Source organism: Haliotis rubra, unplaced genomic scaffold (genome assembly GCF_003918875.1).
Source record: "Haliotis rubra isolate DU_JTF1 unplaced genomic scaffold, ASM391887v1 Scf13, whole genome shotgun sequence".
NCBI lineage: Eukaryota > Metazoa > Mollusca > Gastropoda > Lepetellida > Haliotidae > Haliotis > Haliotis rubra.
In genome coordinates, this window is record NW_025765225.1 from 927,479 (window position 1) to 952,226 (window position 24,748).

Sequence of the window (24,748 nt, forward strand, 5' to 3'; positions counted from 1 at the left end):
GAAATATTTCATATTCTTTATGTCAAGATTCAAACACAATGAAATCATGAGAAGTACTGTTTCTATGAATGAAGATACTTTCACTCCAATAAAATTACATAAAAAGAGACCAATCTATGAGAAGCCAATATACCTACAAAATCATCCTAGACACTGAGATTCTTGTGTATGCTTTGAGTGATTCATTTTCACATAAAACCTTTTAGGAATGTTGTTCTGAACTTTACTAAACATTTTCACTGCTATTGCAAAAGTTCCATTCAATGATATGAGCTTATATTGCAAGATAAAAATAATACATCATGTTTTTGTTGGTTATTTTATGCATCAGAGTAAAAATCAAAGACTTAAAAGTGTATTTTGGCAATGTTAGTTGGACTATTGACTATGCATCTAATATTACCTGTACAACTGATGAACACGTGCATCAGCTTCATTAAGGACACACATCAGTGCAACCATGCCTTCTGTATTGAAAGAAATGTAATACTTCAGGCAAATCAGCAGAACTTACTGTTCTAATTATGCATAAAGATCACATAACCTATTATTTTTGTCACACATTATTATTATGTTATATGTTTTATTAATATGAGTAATAATATCGCAAGAATTCATACTACTTGTTAAAGAAATAACAATTCTTCACCAACCTAAATAACCATGATATCTGTATTTGTGAATTTTGAAAACAATGATCCAATTTAACTTGACCTTGTGATTGTCATATTAAGTTCCCTGTTGAAAACATGGAAGGCATTCTCGTCATTTTGTCAATCAAGTCATAATATACATAGGACATGCAGTTTGTTTAAAATAAAGTATGGTTTGTGATTTCTTCTGCAGGATATATAAACAAAATATAGATTTAATGTCCGAACACCAATTTATGTTTTAGTAACAAGAAAATATAGTTACACAGGTTATGATTTAGCATCCTGAAAATATATCATTCAAGGATACATTTACCTACTTTTGATTATTTTGCAACCTTTCTGATTGTGAATCCAGAAAATAACATTTCCCAATATTAAACTATATTTCATCATAAAGTAAACAGTCAATAGATCTTATCTATAAAAGTGTTCTGAAAATATAATATCGTATATTCAATTAAAAGATTCTGTAACAAGATTATTAACAATGCTACTACCAATCAGCTACGAACATGCATCAAGAACTGTCCTGTTACAGGATAGAATATATGGTTTGATTACTCATCGTACAAAATTCATCAACTGAATATTAAGGCATGCATATTCCTGACAACAAAATATACATACAGAAATAAATGCAGTGTATCGTTCCTCTACAGCCCTGGGACACTAAGGTCACCGAAAATGCAGGTCAATCATACTATAAATAGAGGTGCCCACTACTTATCACTAGAGAAACAGACAAACGACTTCCAGAATCTTGCACACTGTGAATATGGAATACCAAATCTGATGTATTGAGCGCTGTCAAGTATTATTTCAGTTTCCAAGCGGATTTGGGTGAATGATGTATGCAAAAATATCTTGGCAATATCCCCCTTAAGTGTAAAATGTAACAGCAATCCAAATGACTAATATGGAACCATGGCCCCTTCCAACTAATGATGTTAAAGTTTGGACTTTACTTTCTCCTATAACCTAACATAAGGTTAAGATGTCATTGATTGTTTTGTGGATCAATCTGGTATTACAATTCAGTTCTTATAAGAATAACTCGCCTTTACATCTTGAGCCAGGATGAATTCTAAAAAAACTAAACACGCAGTGCTTTTGTGATTAAAACAAGTCACCAGTAGTATACTTGCCTCATGTACAACTTCTAATAGCAAAAAGACAGACCCTATGTTGATATGCATGAAAACTTTCACTGGTTGAAAGATCATTGTAACCGTCTTTGAATCAAAATATTGAGGGTTTGCTCAAGTCCTTTTGATTGGTTGTTGAATTTAGTGAGGGTTTGAGATGGTGATGTCACATCCAAAGTGAAGATACAGGTGGCAGATTGGTCAAGGGTGTGTATCAAAATAGAATGGAGATCTAATACACGAGAGCTATAAGACCTTATAATTTCTTAATAGCACCCTTTCTGAATCTCTCTGCACAACTGTGATAAATGACAGTCAAAGATGTATAGTTCACAAAAGCCTGACCACCCTTTATATAAGGCCTGCCAAAATACTCCACACACAGACTATATGATAAATAACACTCCCAAACACACCCCCAACCAGTGTTATGAAATACTATACATACAGACTCAATCCTGACCTACTTATTGGCCACTGTTGCTTCCACATCCCCATTACAAGCATTATGATTGACATATAAATGGGTCATTCATGGTAGAGGGATATGTAAAGGACTTTCAATTTTTATTTGTGGCCACGACAAATATGACAAGTATGTTCAAAGATGGAGATAACAACTCTATCAATCATGTGATATAGACCTACAAATGTATTCCATGCAATTAATGCAAAAATCAGCGCTTAATACATCACAATTGGTAAATCAATTTTCTATTTTAAAAAATCTCATAATTTGCAGATATATCTCATCGGGCCAGTACCTCCCTCCATGACTGTGAATATTGGATGAAAGTTTTACATCATGACAAAACTGTATGAGGTTAAAATATGAATACTCAACAATATACTATATATCTCTATATAAACTTTCAATAAACTCTTATGCAGTGGGATACCCTTGGCTAGGTCTATAGCCAGCACAAACCGCTGGCATAGACACATCGCAGTAGGTGGGCTATATATACATCATTAGATTGTAGAACAGTACACGGTGGTGTAGTCTCCATGCCACACACAGCAGCAAGTCGTTGGGCTTGTATATCGCTGTAAGCAATATTGCAATTATAACTCAGTGGTAGATGTGGCAATGTTACAAGATTGAGGAGCGGTCTCCCTAAAACACTAGGTGGAAAAGGCAGGCTTTTACTACACACCTTGGAAATCCTCCATGCGTAGTGGGAACGTAGTTTTTCAAATGTACAGTATAACCAATTCCATCTCAAAACATTAAAATACTTCACTTGGTAGCTATTTGACAGTTAATCCAAACTGACAAGTATGAAATAAATAAACTATTGATTAATGCAGACATACACTTCATATAAGCAATCTCTTGTTTTTCTATTCTTTCATGTTTTCTAATAAATCTCAATAAGCAGTATAAGTAAGAAAATAAATTATGAATAGTAAACTTTTACTGGTAAAACATCTGAACCAGTGGTGACATACCAGTCTCAATCGGAACATAACATGACCCCAACCAACACTCTGTTAGTGTTGGGAATACACCAATAACACAAGGAAATTAGTGTTGCATGATGAATCCAGGTATGCATACATTTGGTCCTACTATTGTTTCTCTTGAACAAAACTCAGGAAGACAAACATCCCACCTAAATATCACTCACAATATGTCTATGGCATAAACAACTATATCTTAATTACTGTTGGCATATATTAGTAAAGGTTTTGCATTTAAGCCAAACATGTTTGTGTCATGTCACTCTGACTTCAAAATAGAGTCACGTGACATCATGGTCGATCATGTGACAAAATATTACGACAATATGTGGTGTCGTTTTTGAGTAGCAGTATTTTAGAAACGGGCATCGCTCTACACGATTCCAAAGCCATTACAATTGTATGTAATATGGCCATGCGCTGTACCTAAAGATCATTCCATAAAAGTTGTTTATATTCTGTCCCCTTCCCATCAATGGTCTGGAGGTGCTTACGCATATCTAACATAAAACAACTTCCCATGCTGCTGCAGCACCCCACCAACAGCATAGGGTAATACCACCCTACCCTACCACACCCTATTGTAACACCCCGCCACACCACACCATCCCACCCTACCATAATACCACCCTACCTTACCACACCCCACCTTATCATAGCACTCCATCAGACCACACCATCCCACCCTACTGCAACACCACCCTACCCTACCACACCCCATCATAACACTCCGTCAGACCACAACATCCCACCCTACAGAAACACCACCCTACCATAATACCACCATACAGCAACACCACCCTACCCTACCAGAACCCACCTTATCATAGACCACAATCCACCCTACTGGAACACCAACCATACCCTACTGCACCCAACCCTATCATAACACCCCCCAGGCCACACGTCCCAATACCAGAGTATCACAACACCCCCAAACATAGTTTAGGATATGCAGTCTGTTACCCAGAGTTCTGTAAATATTTAAAACTTTTTGAACTATCCAAGGCAATTGTACCCCAGTCCAATAAACATATTCACCATATCCCATCTATCATTTCCTTCCCAACTTCCCCACCTCCCTGCATACTGTGTGGGCTCTCGGACATACCTTGCCTCATCTCCAGTACTTCATGGGTTCCCACACACAATGTCCCTCCATCACAATTGAAAACATGACTGATATGCAAGATGACGGCCACATCAATTTTCAGTTTGAATAATGAGTCAGTGTAAAACTCATAAAAATAAGCCCTACTCTGTGAATGTACTCTGTGCAAACGTCCAGTTGCCTGATATCAAAGGAATATGTAGAATAGATCACTGCAAGGCAATGGCACATGGCCCACAAATATGGATGATCCCATCACCTATTGGTCAAAGCAGCTAGTTTCCCCCACTGGTACAAGACCATAACTTGGTTCAACTACCCATCCATATGTATATGAAGGTGAAGGAGGCACACTGTCTACACACCCATGAAGTACTGTCACTGGACTTTGTAATACATTTGTGTAAGGTGCATTTGTCAGTTTTTGGTTTCAGGAGAGCACAGATCTTGCTGAGACATGAACAATAGACATATAAAATGTGTAAACACTAAAAGTCAACCATTTGTATAAAAATGTAACTAGGAACGTTTCCTTGTTTAAACGTATCTAAAACACAGGTGGGATCATTCTAATATCCATCTGCAAATGAATACAAGCTGCACAATTTCAAACAGACTGTTCTCTACACTGGAACAAAGAATACAGTATTTGACTTCACTGACATTACAGGTGTTACATATTTACTCTTATTTCAAACTATGGACAAACTTTTGCCAAGTTAAGCTGACTTTATATTACAGGCTTCACAAGCAACAATTTAATGATGCGTAGACCTATCTATTAGAAGACATACGGTATTCTGATAATCTATTTTCACCAAGTAACCCTTTTTAGATTCACCTTCTGTTTGTGTAATGCTAGTTTAGTCAAATACTGTAATGCTTTAGGACTTGAATACAAGACTGTTCTCATGGTGGTTTAAATATCAATAAATACAATTTAGTCGTAAAATGCTAAAAAAAATTGTTAGTCTTGAATAAAGTGGTTATTTACATACTGTTTGTGAAAGACATTGTCATGGCAACAGCTATATATTCTACACATTTACCAAAGATATTATTGTTGGATTATTGTCAGAATGTTTGACTAAAGAAACAATCTTTCCACAATGTAAATCCTTTTAGTAATATCTCGTAAAACATCTGATCAAGGTATCACTTTTGAGACATAAAAATCTTAAACTGATAAAATTATATGATAAAATCATGTCATCAAATGTTTCATTACTAAGTGGTTAAAAAGTATAAATTCAGTGTGGTCCAAACAGTGGAGTCCACCCCAATGGATAAAAACATCACCCATCAAACCATTCACATATAACTGCACATTAAGACAATTATGAAAGAACCTGTTCTGGAAGCTGCTGTAAACAGCTGCCAGTGCCTGCCTCCCACATATCTGTGGACTGACAGGTCCATTACTACAGACCCATTTTACAAAGCAATCGTAGCTCTATGGCGGTTGTAAGTCTATGTTATAGCACAGGAGTCAAGATAGTCCTACGATCACATCAGGAAACAGGCCCTTAGCCAAATCAAAAATTTGTGGTTGAGTAACCGAAACTTTAACTTATTAAAGTTAAAGTAAAAATTACATTTAAGGTGACAAAATCTTTTGATGTGTCCAGTATGTAAGATATTTCCATCCAACTGACAGTTATACAACTCTTTAGCCAATGTCACGAAGCAGTCCCCATATTGTTAGAAAGGGCATTCAAAGTCTTGCCTTAAGCAATAAAGAAGGCCCTGTACCACACAGCAATCCCAGCTCGAAGACAATTGAAACCCCGGTACTTTGAACACAGACTTAAGACAGTTGTAAAGTTACAGTTGCTTTGTGAAAGAACCCAGGGCCCCGTTTCACAAAGCTCTCGTAAGGCTAAGATCTCGTAACTTTCCTCGTAGCATTTGTACCTCCTATACTGTAACATAGGAGGTACAACGCTACGAGAAAAGTTACGAGAACTTAGGCTTACGAGAGCTTTGTGAAGCGGGGCCATGGTACATTGAGAGTGAGTTTATATTATGCACTTTTCTGGCAATATTTCGGCCATATCACAGCACTGGTCAAGTGGCTATGTGTAATCTTGTGAGGAACAAAACAGGCCTTTGGCATGCTGAGCTAACACTCTACCCACCTGCTGTAATATTGGCCACTGGTACAGAACTATCAGGTTCATGTGCCACTAAATAAGTGTATAAATGATTTGAACTGTTTTCCTTACTTTTCATTAACCATAAAGCAAAAAGTACTTCATGACCTGCATTGAAAAATCTCTGACTCAAGTAATGAAAGGGTTCTCCAGCTCTTAATGCAATCTCATGCAGGAGTCCACAAAAATTTACCAAGTCTACCAAAAGACTACTTCGTGGAGACAATGATTATCAGAAGTTGCAAACTATCACTGGATCAAGTTGCACATGTATCTAAATGTCATGGACTGCTACAACATTTGCTGACTGGCCTCTGAATCACTCTCCAGACATGTTTCATTTAAGATGATCTCTCCACTGTTAGTGCTTGAATTGTCATATCATCATAAAAATCAGTTGCTTTGAGGCTATATTTCTTTTAAAAAAATATAATTTTGGATTCAAGCAGCATTTTCATTTCATTTTACCCTTAATTAATTCAGGGTGGTTTTGTCTGTAAAACAAGTAGACAATATATTTCCTCTAAAAAGGGCTAGATATTGGAGAAAGGCTTTGATATAAGAGTGTGTGTTTATGTGAATGTAGTTTTACGCCACTTTTAGCGATATTCCAGCAATATCATAGTGAGGGACACCAGTAATGGGCTTCACACATTGTACCCATATGGGGAATTGAACACTTTAACCACTAGGATACCCCACTGCCCTTTGATATAAGAACTGTGTCAGCTCATAATGTCTCCCTACTAGATTTTGATACGTTTATTATGCGAGAATTCTTTTGACCCAGTTTTTGACCATTTAGACAACTTCATCCCCAATGATTACAGTACTACAATCTGTTTTAGGAGTGAATGTGATGTCTATATACACATTTGAGAAATGTCAACTGGCAGGATCTGTACAACAATAAATGGAAACATTTGACTGAAAAATTTCGGTGGACTCCATCTCAAAAAGCAGCTACACTTAACTCTTGTCAAAACAAACTTGTTCATGTGATAAACACTACAGGAAGCACCGGTACTGATTTTCCATCCCTGACAATCATCATTCTTATTAACAAAAACAGTCTTTAATTGACAGTTCTCAACCATACGGAATATACACACAAACGTCAACATTTTTGTGCTCAGTTCTGTCCCACATTTGTTTGTGCGTGTTAATATCAAGTCCTTATTATCAATGACTCAGCTTATTGTTTATTTTGGGTTGATGTAGGTTTTCTGAAGTGCTTTTGAGGAAGCTTGTCTCGATGCTAGTGATACTGACTACCAATGCCCAGTTTCTGCGTCTTGCTTGAGGACTCTTGACCATAAGTCTATGCTGCCAAGAAGAAAATATGGTTTGAGAGTATTCCAGGGTATGTGACCACCAAATCAACAGACAGACAGACGACAGCAAGTTCGTAAAGTAGAGCAAGGCTTTGGTAGAATGCAGGACTTCTGTGCATCTCAGATTTAACAATCATTCTCACAATATTGACACATACAAGTTCATAGTTCAAAACATAAAAATGACTTCTAGCAGATCGTTGAACCAGATCCAATCCACCACTTGTTCTGCATCTTTGCGCCCTGCTCCCATCCTCCATCAAAGTACTCAAGGACACATTGTGAGGTCAAGGTCACAATGAGATGTCAAGGTCACATAATAACAGTTATTTTTTTCAACGCAAATAGATCTCAAGACTTGGGTTTGTCACGCAACTTGCTGAGGTTATATGTTTCATTCACACCTTTCTGTCCAACCTCATTCCAAAGTTTGAGATTCTTTTCTCTGCGGTACTGTTCCCATCTTTCATCGTCTGATTCATGGGTGAGATAGCGCAAGCCCACTTTTGTCTCCAGAATACGCAGATCACACCAAGTTTGGTAATCCTGTAACAAATGAAGCACTGTTTTACACTGGCTGGGAGTAAGTTTCATACTGGATGTGAGTTGGGTTTAACAATGACTGAGTTGGTTTGGCTGTGAGTTGGGTTTAACACTGCTTGGCCCATGAGCATCAATTTAGATAAACATCTGTGTAATTCTGGGATTTCGTACATGGACCATAGGATCGTGAAGAGGATGTGAGTTTGTTTTAATACCACTTCAAAATGTCAGATATACACATCACAAGTGTGCATGTGTGTGCGCATGTGTGTGTGTGTGTGTGTGTGTGTGCGTCGCGTCTCGTGTATTTTGTATAAAGCCACACTCACCAATATTTCAGCTGTATGAGAACGGGATGGAAATAATCAAGCCTGCACGAGACACAGTGACAGACATCATGCATGATGTTGACAACTGGATAGACATCATCCTTACCTAGTATTTATAGAATGCCGCCATATAGCTGAAATTTTGCTGAGTGTGGCATTAAACGATAAACAAACAAAACAACACAAACATCAATCGACACAACTGGGAATGTGATGACATGCAATCAACCAAGTCACTGAACCCGACCATCTGATCCAATATGTCACCTCTTACAACAAGCAAGGTTTGCTTGAGACATCTATTCTTACTTCATGATCCCCTAGGCTGAGTTCTGCGCTACAACCTCATTGTCAAGGTAAGGCCCATACACTAACCATGTGTAAAATATGTTTGATACAATACCTGAAGCCAGACGTGACAGAGAGACTTGTCAACAGTGAACCTCTTCCTCATCTTCACCTGCAGCAGGTTGCTGATGACATCGATAGCTGCAGAAGAACAGAAACATGTATGACATCTCACACCTTGATGATGGAGGTCACCCTACCGATAGCTGCAGAAGAACAGAAACATGTATGACATCTCACACCTCGATGACGGAGGTCACCCTACTGATAGCTGCATAAGAACAGAAACATGTATGACATCTCACACCTTGATGATGGAGGTCACCCTACCGATAGCTGCATAAGAACAGAAACATGTGTGACATCTCCCACCTCGATGACGGAGGTCACCCTACTGATAGCTGCATAAGAACAGAAACATGTATGACATCTCCCACCTCGATGACGGAGGTCACCCTACCGATAGCTGCAGAAGAACAGAAACATGTATGACATCTCACACCTTGATGATGGAGGTCACCCTACCGATAGCTGCATAAGAACAGAAACATGTGTGACATCTCCCACCTCGATGACGGAGGTCACCCTACTGATAGCTGCATAAGAACAGAAACATGTATGACATCTCACACCTTGATGACGGAGGTCACCCTACTGATAGCTGCATAAGAACAGAAACATGTATGACATCTCACACCTTGATGACGGAGGTCACCCTACCAATAGCTGCATAAGAACAGAAACATGTATGACATCTCACACTCTGATGAGGGAGGTCACCCTACTGATAGCTGCATAAGAACAGAAATGTATGACATGTAACACTCTGATGAGGGAGGTCTCCCTACAGTGGGGAACAAGAAGCTGTGTGTAGATCTGAGGTGCTTCACATTCCAGTGATAGTTAGTGAGCTCTCTTTGTTTGTTTTCTTTTTGTGTTTAGTAATCTATTTATCATGACATCCTGATACTAGAAGAGAGTCTCACTTTGGCAGTGCAACCCACTTGATGCATATGAAACATGTACATAATTAGTGATAGCAGATTTAAAGAATAGCTGATAACATTGGGTTTTTAATACATATTCAAACAGCACTTTTCATCCTTATTGTTAAGACAAAATTAAAAGTGATAATTTAAGGTATTCAAACACAACCATTTGTTATTTCAAAGGGTTTGATGTACTAATATCTTAGCACAATCTTAAAATCTTTTCAAGTGTAAACATTTTCCACTCATAATGGCTGCAATAACTATTCTGTTCAGGAGTATTCCCCCCAAAGGAAGGTAGTCCGTGAATAATCAAGTCTGGACCAGGCAAACCAGTGACTGATGCTCTGAGCAACAATCCACACCATTGGGGTGTGGTAACAGAATGTACCAAGTCAGTGATTGGTTGGTTGGTTTGTTGTTTAACGCCACACTCAGCAATATTCCAGCTATATGGCGGCAGTCAGTAAATAATCGAGTCTGGACCAGACAATCCACTGATCAACATCATGAGCATCAATCTACGCAATGGGGATATGATGACATGTGTCAACCAAGTCAGCGAGTCTGACAACCCAACCCCATCAGTCGCCTGTTACGACAAGCATGGGTTGCTGAAGACCAAATCTAACCCAGTGAATGAGCTAACCAAACAAATCTAAGCTGTTGCCTTTTACAACCAGCATGGGATGCTGGGAATTTTCTCTAACCTGGGATCTCCAAGGGAGGGAAAAACAACTCACCTTCCTGAGATATTTCCTTCCAAGGGCTGGGGGGATACATAAAGGCAGCATTTTGGATTTGGTCACTGATTTCTTCATCTTCATTGAATGGGAAGGTGCCACTTAAACTGAAACATTTCATTTTCATACATGATCTATATCAATGACTGAGACTTATCAGACAGACATATGGCTTTATTGTTTTTAAATTTTGATGAATATTCTAGCAAAATTCCAACTATATACAAATTAAAAGTCTGTAAATAATCCAATCTGAGCGACACAAAACATTAATGGATGTAATGAACTTCATGACATACATCAAGCCACAGAAAAAGGATGAAACAAAATCAACTAAGTCAGTATAGCGCAAAATCTGAAGTCACCTATCCCAACATGGCTACATCTCCTTGAGAGGAATGTGCAGGGATAAGATTTTTATCAAAAATCACTGAAAGTTAGCTTGGGTTCTTGGGGAATATATGATTCAAGGTTATACCATAATGGATCTTTGAATGGCATTTCGAAGTGATACACAAACTTCTCTTCCTTATATTATAATGGTATGTATCACAAAAGTGACTGAAATTCACCAAATTCAGTAATCTGCAGATTCACATGCCACAACGATACATGATCATATCTTCTAGGGTGGGACCACAGGAACCAGTTATCGCTATGTAGGTAAAACATACACCATAGATTTACACATATATATTCCATATTTATGTGTGTAGATCTATCTATGGTCTATGTTTTACCTACATAGCGATAACAGGAGCTCTTACAACAAGCATCAGCTACTTGGGAACTATACCTCCCCTCAATCCTTGTTTGGCCCAAGCCATATACCTTAAGTCATCAAGATATTTCTTGATTTCATGTGCACACATATTAAGTAGGAGAGTCAATACTGAACTCAAGTCATTCTGAGAAACAAGGAGACATGTATAAGGGTGTAGCAGACAGTACTAAAGTTCTAATACTGTCATTTTCAGAGGATGGTAGCCAACATTAATTGAAAGTAAAATTTGTTTTCCGATACTGAACAAAAAGTGAGTGAGTTTTAGTTTTACGCCGCTTTTAGCAATATTCCAGCAATATCACGGCATGGGACACCAGAAATGGGCTTCACACATTGTACCCATGTGGGAATTGAACCCAGGTCTTCGCCGTGACGAGCGAACCCTTTAACCAATAGGCTACCCCACCGCCCCTCTATATCAATAAGGTCTGTCATGTCAATATTTGGATTCCCTATCTCCCAGACATTAGAGAATAGTTAATAGGAGTTGAACTAATACCTGACATAGACGACCACTCCCACTGACCACATGTCCAGTGACCGATTGTAACCTTTCCTCTTCAACACTTCTGGGGCTGAAACATTGCACAACATACAGTAAGCCTAACTATTCAACATTGCACAATGTATCTCATGTATAAACATTGTACAACATACAGTAAGCCTAACTATTCAACATTGCACTATGTATCTCATGTATAAACATTGTACAACATACAGTAAGCCTAACTATTCAACATTGCACAATGTATCTCATGTATAAACATTGTACAACATACAGTAAGCCTAACTATTCAACATTGCACAATGTATCTCATGTATAAACATTGTACAACATACAGTAAGCCTAACTATTCAACATTGCACAATGTATCTCATGTATAAACATTGTTCAACATACAGTAAGCCTAACTATTTCAACATTGCACAATGTATCTCATGTATAAACATTGTACAACATACAGTAAGCCTAACTATTCAACATTGCACAATGTATCTCATGTATAAACATTGTACAACATACAGTAAGGCTAAATATTCAACATTGCACAATGTATCTCATGTATAAACATTGTACAACATACAGTAAACCTGAGACTGAAACAGACTAATTTATTGAAGCCCAGAGACCCTCAGATTGTGCACCAAACTGTATGCCTGGGAGTGAAACTTTTGAAAACTCTTCTAAAGCCTAGGGGCTCTCAGATTGTACAACCTACTGTAAGCCTAAGACTGAAGCCTTGGGGCTCTCAATTTGTACAACATTCTACCACATAGCGTAACATATAATGTTGAGACATTGAATAAGATAGCATAAGCATGTTGGCTGAACCACAATGTAACCAAAACAGCAGAAATATTATATTGTCCAACAGACAAAAAAGGCAAGGTGATGAGTTTAATGTCCCATTCTAGATTATTTGCATGCCAGAGTGAGTTTGTCTGTAGGCCTACTAGTCCGGTCTAATGCAATGTTGTATTTTAAATTGCATACCCCTAAGATGCTTTACCCTCTAAGCTAGTCAGTCCTTGTGTCATCCCCTTAATACTTTAATGCTCAGTGAAAAGCAGGTAAACAACAGGCACAACTTTTAACAGGTTTTGGCAATGTATGGCCAGAAAATTTAAGATTGACCTGCTATTTGCACAGTGAAAGCCAAGGGGCAGAAACACTGTAATACTATAATGCAAGTCTAAGAGCTGAAACATTGAGGAAGGTGTTATAAGATTATGTGCCGTTACTTCCTGGACAAAGTGAGCTATCATGCCACATGAATCAAGATGGCGATTACATACTCATGTCTTCTATAATGGGCAACCATGTAGGCTTGCAACACACTGAAGTAATTAAGATAAACAGTTTACTTTGTTTTGTTTTTTTGTTTAACACCGCCCTCAGTAATATTCCAGCTATATGGATGTGGGCTGTAAACATAATCAAGTCAGCACCACATAATCCAGTGATCAACAGCATGAGCATCGATATATGCATTTGGATACAATGACATGTGTCAACCAAGTCAGCCAGCCTGACCACCTGATCCCGTTAGTCACTTCTTACGACAAGCATGGGTTACTGAAGACCAATTCTAACCCGGGTACTCAAGTGTATAAACACTTAAGGGGTGTGATTATTTTAACCTACAAGCTTTAATGAAAGTGTTTCCATACAGTTTCACATTAAGTTTCAATGATGCAGATGGTGGAACCTTATCTTTTTCTTAATTATGTGAGAAACTGACAAGTGACACGACTCACCAAGATAGGCAGGGGTACCAACAACAGATCTACGGAAAGACTTTTCACCGATGATTCTTGCAAATCCAAAGTCACATAATTTGACCTGAAACATTAAAGCAAAACTTCACTCCCTGTAGCAAATACCTTAATTTCCCATCTGTATCCTGGTATAACAATCCTGATATTATCTGTCATTCAAACAAACAAACAAGAAGTATCTTCCACTGAATGATATTATAGTTAATTAAACAAACCTCATGGAAATGTGTTCTAAACTGAAATAAAACAAACAGAACTTACCCCAGAGTAACAAATAAACATTCATGAACAATTGAGTTTTTCAGTTGTTTTATTCAAAACATCATGCTCCATTATTGAAGGTTTCAATGAATCATTTAAAAGTATTTCCTTGACAGCCAAAAGTCCTTGATTTCTTGTTTAATGCATAGAGCAAAGTTCTTATGTAGATTCTTAAATTGTTATCAACATAAAGCTAAAGCTTGATTACAGTGTAAGAATCTAAAGAGTCTAAAGTTAAAGTCTAATACCTAACTTTACATGCACTGTTATTTTCTCACCAACTTCCAGAATGCCAATTAAACATTTGGAGTCTTATATTTCATGGGAAAATGATAGTAAGTTGTGGCAATAAAATAATAGTCATATGAATATGCTGTTAGAATGAGGCAGTAAGTAAATGGGTTGTTCTTGCTTACTGGCATAACAAATTGATTAAATGGGTTACCTCCCTTATGCTATTCTTACCTGTGGGAATGCAGTCTCCGATGACAACAGTACATTTTCGGGCTTCAGATCACAGTGCACAATGCTCTTGTTATGTAGGTGTTTTAAGGCAACAAGGATCTGAAAAAAGTACTCTCATTGAAGCAATTGCCAAGGAACAAAAATTATATAATAATCAACAAGTAAAATTGTAGTTGGCAATAATTTTATTTACAAACTTGGACAATCCATAAGCCTTCATAAGGTGTAGACAATATAAGTTATCACATCCTGCTCGTTTGATAAAACCTAGCGTGGGTCTGACAATTCCCAATGTCAACCTCCACGAATGTGATGACGCATTTATCTTACCAATTGTTTCAACATATCATCAATAAAAACAAACAGAAAAAGCACCAACATCTCTTATTCATAACAACAACAAAACTGGGTCAAAATCCAAACAGACTGGTTCAGGGGTGACATGTACCGACTGAAGTGGACGCAAGCTATATTCATGTAGCAGGGTATAAGGCATTGATTGGCCCTCGGAAAAACTTATCCACCTGGTGGGTGGTGTGTATGGACATTGTTCAGGGTCACATGGGCCAATCAGAGATTGAGGTTCTCACATGAGGTAGGATAAAGATCATTATGCACTTTCTTTTCATCACAAATATGTCATATATGGACCACCCGATTGGACAGAGTGAGTTTGGTTCAACTTCTCTTTGAAGAGCTATAACATTATGCCACAGCTCAATCTGTGAAGAAAGCCTGTTCATATGCGTTTTGGTGACATTTACCACTTTACTGAAATCCATGAGACTAGATATAGGGTGACAAACCAAAGAGTCACAATGAAGACAAATTTGGGATTCAAACCTATATGATCTCTGGAACCTGACATGCCAAAGGGATGCAACTCTGTACAGTGAATTACAACACTTAATATATCTGGGTAGAATGTGCCACTGAGATGTTATTCCCTTATTTGGGCATCATAGGGCTTCTTACTTGTGATATGAGGTATTTGGTGACTCTCTCGCTGAGTCGACCCTTTGGGCTGGACAGTATCATCTCCAGCATATCTCCCTTCAGCTTCTCCATCACTACGAAGATCTGCAACACAAGGGAAGGACAACTGCATAAGAATCTGTATCAAAACATCACATCAACCAGAAGTTATCCATAAAGTTGTATGTTTTCCTTTTCACTCATCATATCATGTTGTATACCACGAATACAATGTCCTTTTCTGCCAGTAACTTTGTAGACTAACGCTTAGTCTCTGAATGTATACAACTTTGAGAGTAACAAATATACCCATTTATATTGAAAATTGCAGAAATCTAGACTTGCTTCATTTAGAGCTTTAGCATTGCAGGGAGGGCTAGGCAGGAGGGAAAGTAATGTAGTTCAGGGACTGTGAGACAGACTAGTAACTATGGTAACCCATTCTTTGATGTGCCTACCCTCTCTGGTGTTTCGAACATCTGCTCCAGGTTGACAACTCCTGGATGATGCAGGTTCTGTAACAAGACATACATGGCATAAATCAAATACTTGCATTAATATTTTCCTTGTACAGTTTTCCTGTTTCATATCTCAAACAATATGCAAACTTCTAACCATGTCCCTCCTCCTTTGTTACCATTCAAATGCTTATATCCCTTTTATCATATAACCTGTCATAACAATACATATCTAGTCTCTATATACTCCAGGGTTTTACATGATGTGGTGGTGGTGGTGGAATTGGGTTTAACGTCGTGCTTGAGAATATTTCGCTCATATGACGACATGCATGCATGTGTATGTGTATGTGTGGCTGCTTGTACTAGCCCAGACTGAAGCTGGTTTTATAGTGCTAGCCCACTGAGATACCATGCCGCAGTGAATCATGAATACCCCACTCAGACACATTATACTGACTCCGAGCCGACCAGTCCTTGTTGTACCCATTAATGCTGAGCGCCAGGCAGGGACCAACAAGTACCATATTTTAACGTCTTTTGGTATGACGCGGTCGGGGATCGAACCCGCAACCTTCCGCACTCCGGGCGGACGCTCTAACCACTACACCACGGAGGCGGTCTTTACATGATGTAGAAATGTACATCCAGTAACACATGTATAAAATCGATGCAGAAAATGATATGTAATTTTTCAAGTAAAGTTGATATTTTTATACTTATTCTGACTCATGATCTTTTGCTTATATCCCTTTCCCTTGCAAATGGTAGTGGAACACTTGAATCCCTTGAAGTTTGCGAAGCGGACGTAAAAATACACTCATACCAAAAGACGTTAAAATATGGTACTTGTTGGTCCCTGCCTGGCGCTCGGCCTTAATGGGTACAACATGGACTGATCGGCTCGGAGTCAGTATAAGGTGTCTGAGTGGGATATTCATGCTTCACTGTGGCATGGTATCTCAGTGGGCTAGCACTATAAAACCAGCTTAAGTCTGGGCTAGTACAAGCAGCCGCACATACACATACACACACATGCACGTCGTCATATGAGCGAAATATTTTCAAGCATGACGTTAAACCCAATTTCACCTCACCTCACTTCATGTTTCTTGTACGGACCCTTGACACTGCAGATCCTCTGGACCCATAGTTTCAAATGTCATGGTAAAACCCTGGACTACATTTGGGATCAGCCAGTGGTTCCCATAGTGATAACACTTATCAACCCATAATACCTGTATCAAAACACTTATCAACTAATAATACCCATATTGATACTCATAACAACCAATGAACATTAACTCAATTTTAAATTCACTCTATTTGAACAATTAACAAAAACACTTCTCTTCAATGAATTTGTCAACCATGTTCTTTCCACGCTTCTGCGTCAGTTAAAGCATCTTGTAACCTTGGCTGAAGAAGGGGGATGAGTCCAAGAATGCCACTGCCACTAATCAATTCTCACCTGCAGAATGGAGACTTCAGTCTTCAGCTGTGCCTCCTGCTTGGTGGGGAATCTCATCTTGTCTATGACTTTGATGGCCACATCCCGATATGTCTTCCGATGTCGACCTGTATATTCACTTACAACTTATTGTTTGATCTCAGACAACATACAACTGTCTTAATTGCAACAAATTTAACAAGAGATGACAAAACTTTAAGGACGATCAACTTATTTTCACAATAGCGACGTTTCAGTATAGCTTCTTATACCAAGCATATGCTTGAAAATGGTATAAGAAGCTATACCGATCCTGTCCAGCCCAAAGCATATGCTTGAAAACTGTATAAGAAGCTATACCGAAACGTCGCTATTGTGAAAATAAAGACGTTGATCATCCATAAAGATTTGTCATCTCTCCACCAACTCCTAGAATGCCACTCAAACAAAATTCCAAAAAATTAACAAGTACTAAAATTTATGATGAAATATGTCATAAAATCAATTTTATTGTTGAATTGTGAAGATTGCTGGTTCCATACCTCCATAAACTATTCCAAACTGTCCAGACCCAAGGACATCTTCTGGAAATATTTGGTACAGCTGGCTGACATCTGGCTGAAAAAGCAGATCAGGGATGAAATATGCATAACATACTCACATGTAACCATTCGTCACCACTGGCCCCTTTCCGTAACCTGCAAGAAGACTCGTCCCCCTCTCAATGCTTGTTATGTGCGAAAATACGACAAACCAAACAGAACGCGCGTAAATGACTGCGGTGCTTTGGTAAAAATAATCCTGAGTACTTAAATCGTTTATGGCATTAAGTCATTGTTTCAAAAATCAAGAAAAATATAGATCGTCTTATTGAAAGTACAAAGAACTTAGCTAACAGGATTTTGCTGCCTATTATGGTGTTATTGATAAGAATCATGCGATTGACGGTGAGAGATTCAAATACATGCACGTGCGTTTGTTGACATAACGGCTCTCATGGGTCCAACTGAGGGTGTTTCTAACGATCTTGCGGGCTTGCTATGGAGATTGTACGTGCGCTTCCAACAATTTTAGCAAATGTAATTATAAATCGCTTCAAGTTTCAAAACAGTAATATTATATCTATATGTAACTAATCAACTTTAATCTTTAACATTGGGCATATATTTCAATTCTCTGGGAATATTTTAGTCTGACCTTCTTGTGGTCATTCATATATTTTTCAGCGAATTCAGTTAAAAGTCCACTTGTGGTATGACAGCAAGGTTACACGTATGGTTCAGTTTGAGAAATATTATAAAAGTCATTTTTTGAGTTTCTGCTATGGGATTTAATGTAGCGGGTTTGTTTTTTACAAATTTTATTTGCATACTCAATAAAACAAATCCCATTTGTGATTATCAAACCCTTTTCAGAAATATAATTGGAAATATAAGGTGAATATCTGGTAATAACTACGTCAGAATATGTCTTTAACAAATATATATATTTTTCTTTCTTTTAGTTGTACCAAGGAGGTTTAATTCTTTAGAATAAATAGCAAAAACAAAAACAGCAATACAATGTTTGAGTACTTCGGTCATATTAAGTACCATTGGAATCAAACAGGAATAGAGTTATCGTTCCTGTTTGAAGAAGTTCTGATGTTCCTACGCCAATATGAAATCCTTCCAGAGGGGCACGAGTCGCTATTCGGCTTGTCCCGGAATAACACGAGTTGGTCATGAATGATGTACAACAACATAACTAAAGCCTATAGATGTTTATAGATATAGATGCCTATACTGAAGTTTATGCAATGGTCTATTACGAGATTCTTGAGAGGCATTTAGAAGCTGATGAATATATAAGATGAGTATGAGGATGACAACTTCTTCTTTATTGTATAACATGACGTTTCAGGGCTACTTCTTGCAGAAACGTTGTGTTATACAATAAAGAAGAGGTTGCCATCCATATACTCGTCTTATAATACTATTACTATGTGAACATTTTTTTTTTAACTTTCTGAGTCGACTAAAGTGAATGAGGTGAGCAAATGTTACAGCTGTATGCCTAACCTCCTCAGCAACATCAACTATATCTACTATAACATCACCACAAACATCACGGTATCCAGGCTACTTGAAGGACTACACACTAAAATCTAATCCCTGTGATGGAAAACCTTCGCTGGTGGTGAGTACTTGGTGAAGGCTTTGATGTGAGCTATTTTTCTAATGTTTTGTTGATATTTCACAGGCGCGAGCTTTTTATATGTTATGACAGTAGATTACCGATTTAACTGTTTATGTAATTTCATTTGTCTATTTCACCACACGTTCTTCTTACCGAGTCACTTTCTCAGTTGGAAACTTAAAAGCAATGTCATTATTTAGCGTTGACAGAATTTCTAACTGTGGTATAGATATGTCTTTGTCACTCATTGTCTGTTTTATTGACACCTATGTGTCTGCCTGCCTGTCTCCTAATTGCAATATGCAATACACAACTTCGATCATTGACCACATGCAATTTGAACTTAACACCTATCAGGCTATACACCATAAACAAAACGCATTGATTTATGGCTCTTGCACCCGAATTCGGTCTCCGTCACATTATGTAATTACACAGACAGGCAGGTGTGATACCTGTACACATGACATGTTATGATGTCTGTTGATTGCAAAATGTTATACACAAAAACTGAGCGTGTATTTACAAAACCCAACATCTCTATATACACACACACACACAATGAGCTGTGAGGGCACCGGCAAATGAACCAGTCAATGAAAGTCTTCGTTACACTTGAGTGCACACCCACCCGCTCTGACTGGGTTTGGTATCCCGGGTGCTTCGTTTCAAGGGAAGTAAACCCAAGTACAAAATATTGCACTTTTGATTTGCGATTGTACGCTTATAATTTTGTTTATAAGTTTTTTCATAATCAGCAATGTATATTATATGTCATGAATAAGTGATATTTGTGTTTTTTGGTTGTATGTGACCTTTGACACAGATATTGAATCAACCTAGTCACAAAGGCTCATCACCCAATACCCAATTAAGGTACCTTGCACCCATGCTTACCATAAGGGCCACTAAATATGACATTCATGAAAGAACCATAAGAATTCATGAATTAGAATAACTTTTCAGAAATCTCTACAGGAACTTTGCCTTAAAAACATTTTAATTAAATAGTTTCAGTATATACAATACCGGTTTCTGTGATGCGGTTCCATCTGTGCCATTGTTCTGGTTTTCACCTGGAAGACAATGGAACATTCACTTTCAAATTTGCTGTTTGTTTTACAATTACTTGATTGACACATGTACTAGCAAAAAACCATGAATTACAATTATAACTTCAGATCACAACTATTTTCTTTTTCTGCCTAGTCTGTTAATATTTTCAGGGAATAATACTAAAAAATATGTCAACCTAGACAAGGGATGAACACTTTAAGCTTATATATATTTTCAATAATATATATATTTTACCCAAACAGTGACATGCTGTAATTATGTAAAAGGTTATCCCAGATATTAAGAAACATAAGACAATAAATGATTCCCACAATAATCATGTAGGTTAAAAAATACCACTACCGATTTGCAACCTGACGTTGATTGCAAAAAAGCCCCCAATTATCAAGAAAAGATTTCTCATTTCAGGCTACATGTCACGATATCATAATTGGTAGTGGACTTGTTTCTGGACTAAATGTCTATCCGCAGTATATACACATTAATTGGTTGTAGAGAATTTGTTGCAGTTTGTCTGTATAAATGTGTCTGATGATACATGGGAAATAAATTTTGGATTTTATAGCAGTTTGAGATATCTCTTGTTCCTTTTACAGATGTTTATTCTATATATGTTCCAGTGTTAATCAGAGCCAGTCAGCTAAATGAGGAAGAAAAGTCTAGACTGAAGCAGCTCTCTGTGCAGCAGCAGTGCACAATACCCGTGAAGATCCGGGTTAGAATTAGTCTTCAGCAGCCCATGCTTGTCGTAAGAGGCGACAAACAGGATCGGGTGGTCAGGCTCGTTGACACATGTCATCGTATCCCAATTGTGTAGATTGATGCTCATGCTGTTGATCACTGGATTGTGTTGTCCAGACTCAATTATTTACAGACCAAAGTCATACAGCTGGAATATTGCTGAGAGCGGCGTTAAACAGCAAAGCAACTACTTTGGTTAAACCCACAGTGCTGACAGACCTTAAAACATATTCTGGGTAAAAAAACACTTTTAAACCCCAAGTCATAGGTTTCTGGCATGCCGAAGCAATTCAACTCAGCAATTTGATGTGCTTTAGACAATTGAGCTACGCATGCCCCCTCCATAGATGAGCCATTAGTGCTGGGTGTAGTAACAATTCTTGGTCCCATCCAAACTAACTAATCATCACTGAACAACCAATTATCAATTAATTTGTATGTTGACACTTAATGATTATTATACTAATAAAATGACTTATTTAGAGTCAGTTGTTTCCTGTTGATTATTTTGTTTGTTGTTTTATGCCACACTCAGCAAATTCCAGCTATATGGTCTGTAAATACCGAGTTCCACCATTCCTATACAAACACATATATCTCATGTCCCACCATTCCTATACAAACACATATATCTCACGTCCCACCATTCCTTTACAAACACATATATCTCACCTCTATATACTATGTATATTTCACCTCCAACCATTCCTATATGGAACATATCTCACCTCCCACCATGCTCATGACACTGGAGGTTGGAGTTACAGGCATCAAAGCTTGTCTAAGTGCCTGCTCCCAATGTTTGGCCTGCTCCAGACCGATTCCACTCTCAGTCGATGATACAATGTTGTTCTCCTGATGTCCAAATGTTGGGTCTTCCCCAATGCAATAGATAGCATTCGATGTTCGGATCTCGAAGACATGTGGTGGTCGGGAGGGGTCAATGTGTTTAGATTTAGCAGGTTCTACCCCCTCAATGCTGTTCAGTTGAATCTCCTGGTAACAAATATACTCAACATATCAGGTGTGAGTGAGCCACAATAATGTTGTTTAAGACATCAGTGTTCAGATTTAAGCTGTTTAAGAGGACTCCATATTCCAGTACACTAGAAGCTAACATCAAGTACCCCTTTAAACCTTTGAAATAGACTAACCCAATTTCCTCTTTGGCGAAACCCAGAAACATGGGTACGGTGTTGAGAAACCGATGATCAAGATCACGAGGAATCGAAGTTTCACATTTATCAGTTCCTAGCATGGCTTTAGGAAACGACGCGGAATTATGGAACCTCACACCACCAGGCCATCTATTCCTATATGTCCCGTGAATAATCCTGTATTACTCAAAGGTGACTTACCTTGAAGTACCTTGAAGTATTTTCATTCAGAAACATAGTAATAGCTTTTGTGTCGAGTCTCCAATAATGTCGTTTTCTCTGAAAGAAAAAGGTGGGTTTTCAAAACAATATTTTTAAATTCCTCAAAACACTAATATCTTAGTTCCATTTCAATTAATACAAAAATATAGGCATATCAATAAGACAGTGAAATCCATGTACAGTAACACTGATTTCCAAATCCTTGATATCCTGATATCAGTAGGAATCATTGTAGGGAAGAAGACGCAGCAAGCCTAGGCAACAGCTCTGATGTGAACCATATTGGGATCACCAGCTTCAGCTGCATAAAGAGCAAGCTGAATGATATTTGTTTGTTGTTTAATGCAGCATTCAGCAATATTCCAGCTATATGGCAGCTGTCTGTAAACAATCAAATCTGGACCTGACAGTGATCAACAGCATGAGCATCCATCTATGCATTTGGGATACGATGACCAGTGTCAACCAATTCAGCAAGTCTGGACACCCGATCCCGTTATGACAAGCATAGGTTGTGGAAGATCAATTCTAACCTGGATCTTCATGGGTGGGCTGAATAATAGTGATACGCGGTGAGTTCTCCACAATCATATCACAATTTAACTTAGTGGTGCCATTTTAGTGATTGAGTGAGTAAGTGAGTGTAGTTTTATGCTGCACTCAGCAATGTCCCAGCTATATGGCGGTAGTCTGTAAATAATCGCCTGTTACGACAAGCATGGGTTACTGAACATCAATCTGAACCCGGATCTTCACGGGTATGTGCCTCTTGAAGGCCTCCCTGATACTGGATACTCTTTCAGGCTCACTGTTCCCTTCCTGAACTCTCCTGCCCACAACAGCAATGGAAGAAGCATTATGCCCTAAAGTTGACATGTCTGCATGGATGGCTGTTAAAGATTGTCCTTTCTGTTGGAGGTACTTGGTAACAGCACAGGAGCCAATTCGGTCCATTTTGTTCCACAGATTATACCTAGTCACTTGCATACTGGAAGAAATGCTCCCTAGTTCAAATACAATCTGTCAGGATGGAAAGAGTTGTACAAAATATATACAACCTGGTAAAAGTGTACTGTACACCAATCATGGTTAGGTTTGGGACATTGCTGTCACCACTTGTACTTACAACATGATCCCTGTTGGTGAAGTGCACCATCCACCCCTCCTTGATGATTTTGGACCCAGTCCGCTTGGTGTGTTTGACAGACTGTACCACTCTCATCAGGGGGATGTTGCTGCTCTGGGTGGGACTGCACACAACAGACAATAGGTCAGTACATGGCTATGGTTTATCAGACATTCAGATAACAGACATATCAGTGAGTGAGTGAGTGATGGAGTGAGTGAGTGAGTGATGGAGTGAGTGAGTGAAGTGAGTGAGCGAGTGAGTGATGGAGGGAGGGAGTGAGTGATGGAGGGAGGGAGGAAGGGAGGGAGGGAGGGAGGGAGGAGAGTTTCACATCACTTTGATATTCCAGCAATAGGACACCAGAAATGGAACTGACATTATTCCCATGTGGAGAATCAAACAAAAGCCCCTACACCGCCTCACAACCCTCAGGTCATGTATATCAACCATTAAATGCATCCTAACATTTTCAGATTAGGTAAGATAACACTAACAATGCATCTCTGACTAGCTGACTAGTGACTGTGTCTACTCTCAGGATATATGTTGATTACACACTAATACTTCATTTCTTGTTGTGGGTGCAGCTATTCCTGTACAGAAGAATTCAGTTTTAATACTTGGTCTACGGAATGACCTACCTAAAATTGTATGCAAATTATAAAACATGTTTTTCAATTCTCTTTAAAGTCTTTTCAGAGATCGAAAAATATATCATTTTAGGAATGGAATAATTATTTAACTTGTTCTTGAAAT

The 24,748-nt window shown here is 38.2% G+C and overlaps 1 protein-coding gene and 1 long non-coding RNA gene across 7 annotated transcripts in view; both read right to left on the reverse strand.

Moving 5' to 3' along the window:
* Positions 1-2: 2 nt before the first annotated feature.
* Positions 3-6,223, reverse strand: LOC124267090. Its single transcript, XR_006895948.1, has 2 exons — positions 3,962-6,223; positions 3-3,843 (listed from the first exon to the last, which is right to left on the reverse strand). It is a non-coding gene; the product is annotated as an uncharacterized LOC124267090 (long non-coding RNA).
* Positions 6,224-6,951: 728 nt separating this feature from the next.
* Positions 6,952-24,748, reverse strand: part of LOC124267088 (serine/threonine-protein kinase D3-like) — a 123,750-nt gene continuing 105,953 nt past the window's right edge. For 5 of the 6 annotated variants that reach the window (XM_046701926.1, XM_046701923.1, XM_046701928.1 and 2 more), the window contains 14 exons: positions 23,990-24,113; positions 22,843-22,920; positions 22,213-22,480; positions 20,696-20,742; positions 18,031-18,106; positions 17,510-17,616; positions 16,039-16,095; positions 15,581-15,685; positions 14,606-14,704; positions 13,859-13,943; positions 12,099-12,174; positions 10,816-10,922; positions 9,139-9,224; positions 6,952-8,409 (listed from right to left, as the gene is read on the reverse strand). In XM_046701926.1, coding sequence (XP_046557882.1) covers positions 8,215-8,409; positions 9,139-9,224; positions 10,816-10,922; positions 12,099-12,174; positions 13,859-13,943; positions 14,606-14,704; positions 15,581-15,685; positions 16,039-16,095; positions 17,510-17,616; positions 18,031-18,106; positions 20,696-20,742; positions 22,213-22,480; positions 22,843-22,920; positions 23,990-24,113 — 1,510 coding nt within the window. In that variant the 3' untranslated portion in view covers positions 6,952-8,214. The remainder of the gene's footprint in view (positions 8,410-9,138; positions 9,225-10,815; positions 10,923-12,098; positions 12,175-13,858; positions 13,944-14,605; positions 14,705-15,580; positions 15,686-16,038; positions 16,096-17,509; positions 17,617-18,030; positions 18,107-20,695; positions 20,743-22,212; positions 22,481-22,842; positions 22,921-23,989; positions 24,114-24,748) is intronic. The other variant, XM_046701925.1, reaches the window with a different exon arrangement.